We start from the raw sequence: 12982 nt of genomic DNA, 5'->3' as shown, positions 1-12982 counted from the left end.
TTAGCATCATTTTACACCAAGTTTGTTTATTTACCTATTAATTGCTTGACTTTATAAAGCGGTTGCCCACATTTCTCTCTAAAATTAATCATATTGAGTAGTTGAGATCATTTGCCAATTAAAACCTATAAAAAAATTGTTACGGAAGTGTATATGCCATGCTAATAGACAAACAGAAAACTTACGTAGGTATATTTAAACGAGATAAATAGAAAAGCTAGTCGACCTTTAACAAGGACGACCCACGTCTTACCTAGTAGATGTAATGTGCGGAGATGAAAACCGCGCATGGGGCACGTGACGCCAGCCATGACCATGCCCTCTACCTACCGCACATGCCTACTACACAAGTTCCTATAATATAATACCTAGTGTACAGTCGCCATCATATATATATGAGCGGCCAAGGTGCTCACAAATATCTGAGCACGCCTCTATTGTCAGGGCGTTAGAGCGCTTGTTTAGATATTGTGAACTCCGATATATCTGATGGCGACTGTACCTACTACATACCCTACATAACATAGGCCGTGTAAATATTTGTGACTACGGTTTGAAAACCTTATTGCCATCTGACAGTATTTCGCAGGTATATAGGTAACATTTTAAAGGTTTCGGATAGTTAATTTCTTTAAAATTATCCCATTTTAAAACTTCATCTTTAGATCGATAAATTCGGTGGTCACGTTGAAAAGCCCAGGGACACTGAGCTACATGACCTACCCACAATAAAATCTGCGTAAGGACACGAATAATATCATACACAAATATTATCTTACCCACTATAGATATACAAGCTAAAGTAAAATGTCCTTAAGTTATATTCTCGAATGTCTGCAAACGAATTGTCATATTGAGGTCACCTTGAATCGGTCGCGCTGCAGTATTGCATTACTGACTTCATCCATACTTTGACCCATTTAGGATCGCACTTTAACACGGTTTCTATTAACATTTAAATCATACTCACCTTCAAAAACACGTTTATGTATAAGTATAAACACCTTAGGTCTTGTTCAATAAGCGTTAAAGATGTAAATTACCTACAACGGTAGATATATCCTGCAAAGTTGCATTAACTGTTGGTAAACTTGCTTCGTGCACTATTTTATACCTTTAGTCAGAGCATTAAAGTCTTGCCATACTGTTATTCAAATCTCTGTAAGGTTAACCAGTGGTTAGTGGTGCAAATAGTGCAGTTTCGACCTTGCCGCCTCGCCGGCTGCGTCCGCGCCGACAGTTCCGTAATGGATTGCAACAACTAGTATCCTGTCAGGTATCGTGACAAATTGCCAAGACGATAAATTTCCGGCCTAAAAACGAGCAATGTTATACGTTGGTGAGTCTCTTTCGGTGTCGTATTATTGCACTTTTATATAATAAACAACGATGCATGAACACTTTCTAGTCATAAGTTAAGATTTTACACGATGCTGGCCTCTGTCTTTTCCTGGTGAAATACATTTAAGCCCGACTGTTCATTTCCAACGGCTGTCAATAAAAGATCCATAATAATGCACTCAAACATGTTAATGGATGTATTTTACAATTTGTTTACTTTCACTCCCACGCTGAGGATGTGAAGCTGTCGCGTGGCGTAACGACAAGTTTTCTCCACGTATGGACACGGAATATTTTATTTTCGAAAGCCACTCCAAGGATTCAATTTAATACCTGACCATTTATTTAAGTACTCATTTCTGTATGTTTTATATTATGAAAAATAACGGTGTCTCCCAACAGGTATTATTTATTTAAAGCTAAACCGTTTTTAAGAATTAAATTATGTATAAACAGGCTACTTTGTGAAAGTTAATGACATGCAGTTCATAATATAAATTTTGAATTTCGACTGTATGTACGCCGTCGCGTTCCAATTCGCAAATCGGCCTCAAGGGGGAAGCAGTAATTTAACTCTGAATTTGACGAACGGCTGCCGCGGTACGCGAATTGGTTGCGTTTCCGGAACGCGGTACGGTTCAGAGTATATGTAGTACCTAAATCATAAACATGTCTCTTCATTACGACTGCACTCATATTTCCTTCACCAGTTATTAACCATGTTCGGACGTCTAGACGTTTGGAAACCATTAGGCCTAGCTGTAACTGCGCCGACACGACTCGTAAATTAAGACTATTACGTACACCGAGCACCAGACAAGTTCATGGACCCAATGACATTTAGGGCGCTATTTTGGATCGTGCACACTTCGCTGGATGCAGCGTTATGCCCTATCTATTCGACTGATTTACGACCATACGTGTCTGGGTTGTGCAGAAATAATGCAATAAATTGGCTGCCTTAAAAGCAGAAATAAAACATAAGTTTCCCAGGTCCCAGGTCCCCCCATTTCCCAGGTTCGTTGGCATTAAAATTAAATTAAAACTTTCGCATTTTGAACACATATGAACTCAAACTTATAGACGGGTCTAACGTCGGTAAATAAAGTTAATAAAATAAATTCGCGATAGACCCGTCTATAAATGTGAGTTAAAATTAAATTTACTGTTCTTAGGATTAAGTAAAATTTGTAGTATTTCCAAACCAGTAGTTTAAGATCAACGGTAGGAAATTATTAGGTACCATCAGATTTAGACATAACGGATACCGGGCACGTTTGGAAACCACTTTAGCTCTTAATGAAATTGTTATCGGAGTATCCGTTGGAAAACAACTTGAAAGTGGTGGCCATGCAGACACTAATAGTTTCTCTGATAAAAAAAACCTCGTGATCGCGATCCATTTATTACGCTTGGGTAGCTAATGAGATTTATGGGTTTTCTAAAGACGTTTGGTTGAAAGGAATCTTAATTTACAGGACAGCAAGATAACGGAATATTGAAACCTGAGCTTTAGTCTGTAATTTTTGAAACACCTACCTTAAGCAATTTAATAAGGTAAAAAACAGGACAAGTGCGAATCGGACTCGCCCACCGAGGGTTCCGTACTTTTTAGTATTTGTTGATATATGAGGCAACAGAAATACATCATCTGTGAAATTTTCAACTGTCTAGCTATCACGGTTCGTGAGATACAGCCTGGTGACAGACGGACGGACGGACGGACGGACGGGTGGACGGACGGACAGCGGAGTCTTAGTAATAGGGTCCCGTCTTACCCTTTGGGTACGGAACGCTAAAAACGACTAAACCTATTTCAAGGGACTTTCACAAGGGACTTTCATAACTTGTATCTGATGGCGTTTTGACATCACGCGGAAAGCGAAGTGTTGTGTGACAGGTGTCTTAGGGAAATGAAGTGTTACACAAAAACATAAATAAACATTTTGGATGTCATCATCGGTGGCTTCCGTGTGCGTTTTTATTCTGAACGCTCTAATTTTACTGTAGCAAGAATAGACCGAAGGCGCCTCGTGTTTGTTTAGTTTTCTGAATAAGTAGGCGATTAACGTCTTATTCTGGATTGTTTATCTAAGCATTAGACTTCATTAAGAGTGCATAATTAATTAACGAGCTTTAATGAACCCTACACGCCCGCTTTGTTCATAAAAAACAATGTAATGCACTTTGAAATATAAGTACATTTAAATAGATCATACCTATTATAATAACTGGTGTGGGGATTAACGATAGTCAACCCTCTACCTCCTGTATAATATATAAACATATAAATATAACTGTGTAAAACTGATATCATATAGAGGCGTGCATAAGTGCATATGGTACCGTTCTGTTGACCTCGTTGTCTAGTAGGCTAATGTCATGCAATGCAGGATGTAATTTGTGTCAATTTTAAGACGTAGGTATATCTTCTGATCAGCCGTTTATGTCATTAAAATATAATACCTTATAAAGTTATGTTATGATATTAGCCCAGTCTCTCTTGGTTAAGCCATTATATCTTGCCATTCAGCTATTATCTATATTTCTGATTATTGTAAGACTGATGAGATGGTGATGTATTGTGTTATGATTTCACTATTTAACAAATCGGGTCCATGGATGTAATACTAGTTCTAGGTTTCATCATTCTTAAGGTTCTCCTTGTTTTTTTTTTAAATAAAATATCTAACTTAAGCTATGTCCTCACCAGCGGTGTCGGCGCGATGGTCGGCGTTGCGCGCGGCGGCGAGTCGGCGCGGCGGCACCCGCCGCCTCCGTCGCGAGGTCGCAGCCCTGCGAGAGAACCTGCTCGACATCTGCGAGCCCGAGGACTGCGCCCCGCAGCCGCACACCAGGGTGCAGCTGAACAGGAGGATCGAAGAGTTGAAGGTATCGTGCCTTCATTTAATTTCCTAAATCTCTAATGCCATGCATTTAGAGCATTTAATAACCGCGGAGTCTCCTTTAAGAGCTTACCCATCTGCCGAAAACCTTGCGCAATGTGCAAACTTTTGTATGGCCTGACGTTTATCTGACATGGCTATTTGTCCGTTACGGACAAATAATGTACAAATAGCCACACCTACATTTGACGTGCCCACCCCCCACAAAAATCGGCAGACTGTTTTATACAGAAAATGACAGGCAAGGCGTTTCCAGGTAGTTACTAAATGCTCTAAGGCCATGTAAGATATCTAGTATCTAGTGGACTCGGGGACCAATCGACTTGGAAACATATCACTATATTAGTTACGGTTAATTAACACAGAATCGTTTTTGACACTTCGTGTTGGAGAGACACTTGCTCATACATTTTTCCAAAGTTAGGCGTTCAAAAAGCCTATATGAATGACCCAATCATATTTTAAATATATACCTACTACCTTATAAACATTAGTTTTTCAGTATTCGGGTATAAACTGATTTAGCTATAATTGTAACTTCTGATTCTTCTAGGACCGCCTGGCGCGCCTGTTGGATTGCAAAGTGTCGATGCTGAAGATAAAGGTGTCCGTGAAGCGGGCGCTCGGCGAGAACGAGCCCGATGACAGCGGGCTGGCCGCCGACCTGGCCGCGTTGCTGGCTCTGTGGGAAGACGCGCATCATCGGTGAGTCCACGCCCTAATTCTCACAGAAGATGGTTTCAGTAAAAGGTTTGGTGGACATCTGAACCCTGAAATGTTTATGCTTATAAGCATACGCAAAGTCATACGCAATGCAACGCATGACAAGTATGTTTCTAAGCGTACAACTTTCAGGGTTCAGATTGTCATAATGCATTACATACGTTGCATATGTGGGATAAGTGATGTGTCTCTGCCTTAATGTGCAACAGTTCGTTGGGTACCGATACCTCATTGTTATCTTTCTTGGCGCCTCAGCGATACAGTTTCGACGACATACAATCGTTTTGAACAGCGTGGAGATTGGTACCGGGAACGGTGGTTCATAACTATCTCGCCAGAAGAAGCAAATACATACTTCCATAACCATTAAGAGACAGTTTTAAATACCATATTCACAGGCTAAAGTTAAAAGTAGCATCAGTTAAAAGTAGCATCATTATCAGCCTATGATTGCCCACAGTCCCTGTTGATAATGCTTGACTTAAAGTAGGTATCTTAAAGATAGCTTTTTATTTCATCTGTGTTTTAATTTTTTTTTCTCAAAAATGGACGGCAAAGTCGACTTTGCCATTTAAAAAATAGGTCGCGAAGCGCGTAGTTTATGGTCAGTCAAAAATTAAAAAGTTTAAAACATTGCAGTCTCGATTTTGGGACTGCAATGTTGCATACAAATTCCATTATTTGTCGAGTTCCAAACTTTTTAAAAGTTGGAATGGCCATATCAAATGAAGGCACAGGCCCATTAAACAGCCAAACAGATGATTAGTACCGCGACTATTTAGTTGTCTCAAATAGGTTGGCGTATTTTCGGCAGAAAAATACACTTCTATTTTTTTATTAAAAAAATAAAAAGGCGGCAAGGGCTTTTTTCTGTGAAAATATATACGTAACAACGTTGCTTTTGTAAAATATTTCTATGATATTTATATTTCTTGCACCATTTTTGAGAAAAGCACTATATATGACTCGGCTGGAAGGCTACTTGCTGGCTTCGGATTCAATTAAACGGACTCCCAAGGTCGTCCGTTTAAAACGAATCCTCAGCCTGCAAGTAGCTACTTCCGAGCCTCGACAATAATGTACTATTTTTATCTATCTAGCACGTCTAACGAGCTACTCTCGCTGGAGAAGGCGGTGTGCGCGTGGGCTGAGTGGGAGAGCGCGCTGCGCGAGCTACAAGGCGCGCTGCGCGGAGACCTGGCCACGCTGGAGGCCTTGCGGGACCGCCCCGGGGACGACTACAGCCAGGTCACCGCGCAGATACGTCAGCTGGCCGCCTCGCTTGTGGATAAAAAGAAGGTATTGGTATTGTCCATCTCCATTGATGAATCTATCTGTCTCTAGGGAGTGCCCTAGTCATTATTTGAGGCGTTGACGCCTCGAATAATGATGAAGCCTAATGATGACAGTCCATTTCCAACGACAGCAGCCCTACTATTCATTTTACTATGGAAATTGACAATAACACCGACGCGTTCGTACTATAGTAGTGCAGCTGCGGTCAGAAATGGAATGTTACCCTAAGGTTTAACAAATTATGTTTGGTTTCAATAAATGTGTTTGTTTTAATAAAAATGTTATTCTTGTGTTCCCAGGGTGGGTCGACGTGCGACTCGCTGTCGGACTCGGGCATCTCGGACGGCGACAGCGAGGGCGCGGGCGGGCGCGCGCGGCGCCTCAACACGCTGCGCGAGCTGGCGCGCCGCCTGCAGGCCGCGCTCGCGCCCAACTCGCCCGCGCACAGGGCCATCACTAAGGTGACTGGACAGTGGACAAATCTTTTTTTTTTTCGTTAGAGTCTAATCGATGTTTGGTCATTTACTTATACTGCCCTCCTAACAATAAGTGCAATAACTCATATTAAATTATCATTAAATAATATACTTTGTTCTCATACAATATGTCACACAAGCGACTGAGATTTCAAAATTAGTTATTGCACTTATCGTTAGGAGGGCAGTATACTCGTACGTACGTACAACCTATGGCGGGCCTTGCTCTCCGCAGTGACCGCAGTGCTATCATGGTTATTGTATTTAATAATTCTACTGTCATAGGTAGGTATACCTTAACTTAACCCATCATAATATTAGGCTTTAAATACTAACTAAGACTATGTGAAGGAAAGTGATTTAAACTTGAATTATTTGCCTTTCAGCGCATGGAGCAGACTGAAAATGAGGTGCGAACATTGCAAGAATCTTGCCGTGCTTTGGTGGAACAAAGCATCCCCGAATTAAAGATCCACGAGGAAACGTAAGTATTTAGAAATTGTCCTATGTACCTATAATAACCGGTATCGGCTTGGGTCGTCCCATTCGATTTTGGTCAAGTGCTTAAATTAGTCCTATTCTGCTTTCGTCACCCATTCTACATTCGTCACAATCGTCGGTGGCTTTCATTGTAGAATGAGTGACGAAAGCATAATAGGACTAATTTAAGAACTTGACGAAAAACAAATGGGACGGCCCAAGACAATACCTAATAACCGAAACGTCGGTAAATAAAGTAATAAAATAAATTCGCGATAGACCCGTTTACAAATGTGAGTTAATATATTACAACCGAGTTACCTAGCCCTTCGTTTTTACTTACCTATTTGTTTTTATTTGCAGAGAACGCAGCGTAAGTACCGTAATGGGTAAGAAAACTGGATCCGGCGATCCCGACTACACACCGCGCAGCGGCTGGGTGTGGCGCGTGCTGCGCTCGTCGCTGCCCATCCAGCTGTGCCTGGTGGCCCTGCTGCTGGCCGCCTGGCTGGTGGAGCGGCCCCGCTGCTGCGACGCGCTCAACTCACTCGCTCAAACCCTCACGCCGCAGTTGCGTTACGTACGCGGCCCCCCGCCGGTCTGAATGCGACACAAATTTTTGTATCTGTGCAACATTGTATCTGCGACTATTTCGGCGCGAAAAAAGCTTGACGCTTTAAAATCTTTTTTTGTCGGCAGTTCCAACCTCAGAAATGAGTGCCGTTTTCGGCAATTCCCGGAAATACTTTAAGAAAGTAAGATGGAAATGGGATAGTTGTGAAGTACTTGATCTTTGACGTCATTGCATATGCAATATCTTAATTTTAATTTACTAACATTTGGAATGACTAGAACGTTTAAAGATATGACTTAGAATGAGATGCGAAGGTTATTACTAACAATACGCCAAGAAAAGGAAACTTAATTAGGTGTTATGAGAATTATGGGTAGGTAGTTGATTGGTGATTTCATAATTATATTTCTTTTAACTGTAAACATAGTGAACATAACAAAGGTCCACTATTTAACCAAACTGGAATTCAATTGACACCAATTCCGTTATAAAATTCCTTTTTGCTCACAGCATAAAAAAGTTCAAATTAATGAAGTGTTCCAAAAAAAAAGTATCATCTGCATCAGATGAAGTTCAAAGTAGTAGTACGTTTACTGTAGTATTTAATGTACTAACAATAACAAACGTTACTAAGTTTGTGTTAGTTTAGTCGCATGCCTATTTTAGTACAAGTTTATTTGTTAGGTTACTTAAAATAGGTGAGAGTACGCCAAGTGTGACCAGTGTATTTCTTAAAAATAAGAGAAATGTACCGCGACAATAATACAAAATATTCTTCAGATCTGCATGTTATTACCTTTTATTTCTTTCAAAGTTGCAACATTGCGCAGTATCTATATATTTTAAATTCTAAATATCGACGTGACTTTTATGTATGTATTTATAATAAGCACTTTTGACACAGTTGTGGCCTTAGTAAACTATAGTAAAGACTGACATTCTGACTTTGACGATTTTCCGATAGGTTTAGGTAAAAATAAAATCTGACTTGTTATACTTAACTGAAATGTTTTAGGTAGGTATGATGAATGAATCTTTAAATATCATGGAAGTGTCATAATTTTATCAGTCACAATTTAAAATCAATCGCGATACATTTTTGCCGACAGAATATGTATTAAGTACTACATTTGATTTGATTACTGTTACGAGTAGTTATAATCTTTCGCGTAATTAATACTGAAACTCCAGCAATAATGTCTTTGAGGAAATAGGTCATCAAACATATTTGTGTTTGTGGAGTCCAAAATTTTAAAAAATAGACCCTGGCATAATATATACTTGAGTGCTTACTCGTACTCGTATCAGATAATAAATATAATTGCGCGTGATTGTACAAACAGCAACACTTTTAACTCTTCCTCGATGGACCTTATGCCTTTTGTAATAAGGTTAACGAACTGTCAGTTAACAATGTTGGCGATAGTACGAATGTACTTGAGCTTGGATACTTGTGTACTCCTTGTGTATATTTTTATGAACGCTTCGGTGGTTTATTTTAAACACTGAATTAAAAGTCAGTATTTTAAAACTGTATTATTTACTTCAATAGCTAGATCGCTATGTGTAGATGTTCCTTTATGTATGACAAATGAACTGATACCAGTACAAACAAACAGATAGAAGCTGTAACACTTCACTCATTGCGGTTGAGTATACTCCCTGGTTCCTTTATTCCTTGTTACGTATACGTACGTATACATATGTATGTATAAGGCTATAGGTATTTATATATACTGTGCCTGACATTATATGACGATGTGATTGTTACTTATATTATAGTATAATATATATAATTTGTTACAATATAGGGTGTGACCGATTCACTCCTATTACTTTACCAATAATTTTATTTAAAAGTCAATGAAATCAAAATTATCAAAATATAAATTATTGTAATCAATATATTAAATTTGTTTTATACAAGAACTTGTCACTTTATAAAAGTATGAAATTGCAACAAATATGCGACCATACAGTTATTATACTTATTATATACTACGAGTATGTATTGAAAAGCCTGCAATTAGCCGTTATTAAAATATGCAGCTTCACAATAGAGCGACTGCATATTTCTAAAGTGCGATGGTTATTTCTCATGTATAAGATGGTATGTATTTTAATACCAATTTTTTCCAGCAATTAAGACTTAATGAATTATTCTTGGTATCAATATATTAATTGGCATAACTCGAGTAGGATATAAGTCTTACTACGGTAGTTGTAGTATAGATATAAAACCTTTAACATAATTTAATGTGTTAAAGTTTTTAAGACATAATTGTTAACTAACGCTAAGGTATAATGCCGCCTCGAGTGAATTAAAATGTTTGATACCACATAAAACTGCCTTATGTACGATTGTAGTATACGAGTGTTGGATTGTTTTAGATTTAGAAGTCATTTACGCGTTGCGTGCGCGTGTTTAACACATTCAGCGCCAAGAACTCGACTGTCGGGTACACTGTTCGTAGCGACTATGCGCTCCATATGGCGAAACTATGACTACCCGCTACGAGCGAGCGTAACCCGTAGCACTTATTGGCAATGAATGTGTTACACATAGTCGCATAGTTCCGACTCGTAAGTTGCACAGTCGCCATCAGAGGGGCTACCGCGAAAACCGAAAGAGTGACAGAGAAAAATGCCCGCAATTTGCGAACTTCGATGTTCGCGGTTATAGGCCTGATACATCGGAGCGGTCAAGGCGCTAACAAATGTCTGAACACAAGGCGTTAGATTGCGTGTTCCATGCGTGTACAGATATTATGAACATCTTGGCCGCTCCGATATATCTGATTGCGACTGTACCATGAGGAACAGAAGTTTAAGTAGACACCACTTCAGAGGCCCCCTCATCATTAGTCATGAGCCCTCTAGCTCTTGCAGGAAGTTTCCCATAATATAAGATTGGATGGGTGCTGACAGTACTGACAGTAGGTTGTTTTACACTACTCTTCCTGTGGATCAATGAATTCACAGACTATTAAATCTAAATAATTGCGCTTTCTATGATTTAATGTAAGGCAGTATGTCTACAGTGTGTCATATTTCTTTTGATACTTTATTTTATTACTTAATCTAAAATTATTAAAAGAAAATAGGCATGCTATGATAGTGCATTTAGAGGTTTGCCCTTCAGGAAGTAATATGTTTCAAACATAATAATAGGTTGCATAATGTGTGGCATGTTGGCTTTTTGGAATGAAATAAATAAATTGATTTTAATTGTTTTTTTTTTCTTGTCCCTCTATCCCAGCGGTCGGCAACCAGCGGCGCGCAGGCCGCATGCGACCCGCAAACCTCTCACGTGCGGCCCGAGAGCCTCCCTGGCTATTTTGTATGTAATATTGACAAATGACAATGTCTGCTAAATTCATAAATATTAACAAAGTGCGGCCCGCGTCCACTTCTTTAACTGTTATGTGGCCCTTGGCTGCTAAAAGGTTGCCGACCGCTGCTCCATACGATCCGTGGAACTTCCATTGGGCTTAAAAACCCACAATCGTAGGCAGTGTCGGTGTGCGGAAAGAGAAAGAGTCCTGTCGTGGAATATGTGAGATGTAAACACACATTGGTCATTGGATCAAGATATTGGACAGATGGAATGGTACCACCCTAAGTAACGTTAAGCGTGGCCAATAGAGAGGTAAAGTCTAAGAAAAAAACGTGCCCCTTGGTTTGACAACCAAAACAGATGGCGCTGTACTCCGCCATATATTTTGCGGTCACTTAATTGTCAAACGTCAACTTTTGACAATCAGAGTTACCGCAAAATGTATGGAGCTGTACAGCGCCATCTCGTTTACCTGTCAAATTCGAAGCACGAAATTGTCTTAGATTTTACCCATCTTACTCAATCAATATATTTTTGGCGTGGCTAAGTTAATTTCTATGAAAGTATAACGTTAATAATAAGTGACGGAAAAACAGGGAATAATGAAATAAACAGTCAATATTTACTATAAGCTTTTCACCTATGTTACCCAAATTCATATAAAGAATTGAATACTACCGTACAGAAAGGACACTTCCTAAAGTCTATTTTTTATTCGGTAGACTAAAATCACATTTCTTAGTATGAACATAAAATGTCATTTTAGTCTACCGAATTATTACCGAATGAAAAAATAGACTTTAGAAAGAGTAGGATAAACGCGTATCTAGATTAGTCAATTATTCGCCAATCTGATTAAATTGCCCGGTCGAATCTAGACGTGTGGACGCAAAAGCCAATTTACCTCGCCGAATTCCACCACCGATAATTACCAATACCAATTAGAATACCAATTTGTGACGCCAGTATTTTCGTTTTGGGGCATTTTTTCTCTAGGGCTCTAATATCACCATAAATCTAAAATTGGAGATTAGCGCCAATTTAATTTCTGCTTAAATCGACCGATTGGATCAGTCCCGTCCAGATACCACTTAATGCCGGCTACATACGTAAATAACGATAAATCGTTGCGATAAAACTGTGCAGTCTGACTGTGCAGATAAATCGAACCGTGTGTATGACAAATCGTTACGATAATCGACAACGATTTGTCATACACACAAATTTGTCATAAGTGTATGTTGCGTGCGGTGCGCTAGTGTGTTACGGCTATAATAAGTCTTCTTAAACACACGTCAGGCGCAGCACTGCGCCGTCAATACCAGGCTGACGCAACTAAGAACAAAAAAAGGTTTTGTATGGACTTTAGTAACCTAGCCATAGCCAAAAAAACAAAATAAAACGTCAGTGCTATTCAACTGTCAGCCACATTGCTTTGTTGCTTGTCATGGTGGTTCGTAGGTTTTACTTACGTATTTCTAGCAATTTATTTTTTAAAAGCCTTCGTTATTTTCCAAAACAGTCAAATGTGATAAGAACATATAGTGAGTCAATAGATTTTGTTTAAATGCCACCGAAAACTTAAGTTGTTTCATTGCGAAATATGTGGCAATTGATACGCTCGCGAAAATCGAAAAAAGGAAGTTTATGGCAAAATTTCCATTAGATGAAGACCGGTAAGTATTGCTTTAGATACTTTTAGCCTTATTTTGGTGTAGCAGGCTATAAACACATCGAAAATTAAATATTTTATATCCACTTTCATTGTGAACTAGGGATGTACTACAAGTATAAGATACGAAGTATCGATATCGACTGCAGCCTAATTTTTTATTAATGTAAATAGTAA

At 39.2% G+C, this 12982-nt stretch overlaps 1 protein-coding gene and 1 long non-coding RNA gene across 2 annotated transcripts in view; one reads left to right on the top strand and one right to left on the bottom strand.

The window, feature by feature from the left end:
- Window positions 1–11024, top strand: part of LOC134667756 (nuclear anchorage protein 1) — a 180180-nt gene extending 169156 nt beyond the window's left edge. The window contains exons 16-21 of the mRNA XM_063525177.1: window positions 4055–4233; window positions 4801–4952; window positions 6071–6269; window positions 6566–6727; window positions 7129–7226; window positions 7586–11024. Coding sequence (XP_063381247.1) covers window positions 4055–4233; window positions 4801–4952; window positions 6071–6269; window positions 6566–6727; window positions 7129–7226; window positions 7586–7826 — 1031 coding nt within the window. The 3' untranslated portion in view covers window positions 7827–11024. The remainder of the gene's footprint in view (window positions 1–4054; window positions 4234–4800; window positions 4953–6070; window positions 6270–6565; window positions 6728–7128; window positions 7227–7585) is intronic.
- Window positions 1–12982, bottom strand: part of LOC134667791 (uncharacterized) — a 537524-nt gene that overhangs the window by 40592 nt on the left and 483950 nt on the right. The window lies entirely within an intron of this gene.

Source organism: Cydia fagiglandana, chromosome 1, assembly GCF_963556715.1.
Source record: "Cydia fagiglandana chromosome 1, ilCydFagi1.1, whole genome shotgun sequence".
Taxonomy (NCBI): domain Eukaryota; kingdom Metazoa; phylum Arthropoda; class Insecta; order Lepidoptera; family Tortricidae; genus Cydia; species Cydia fagiglandana.
This window is presented reverse-complemented; position numbering and strand designations above follow the sequence as displayed.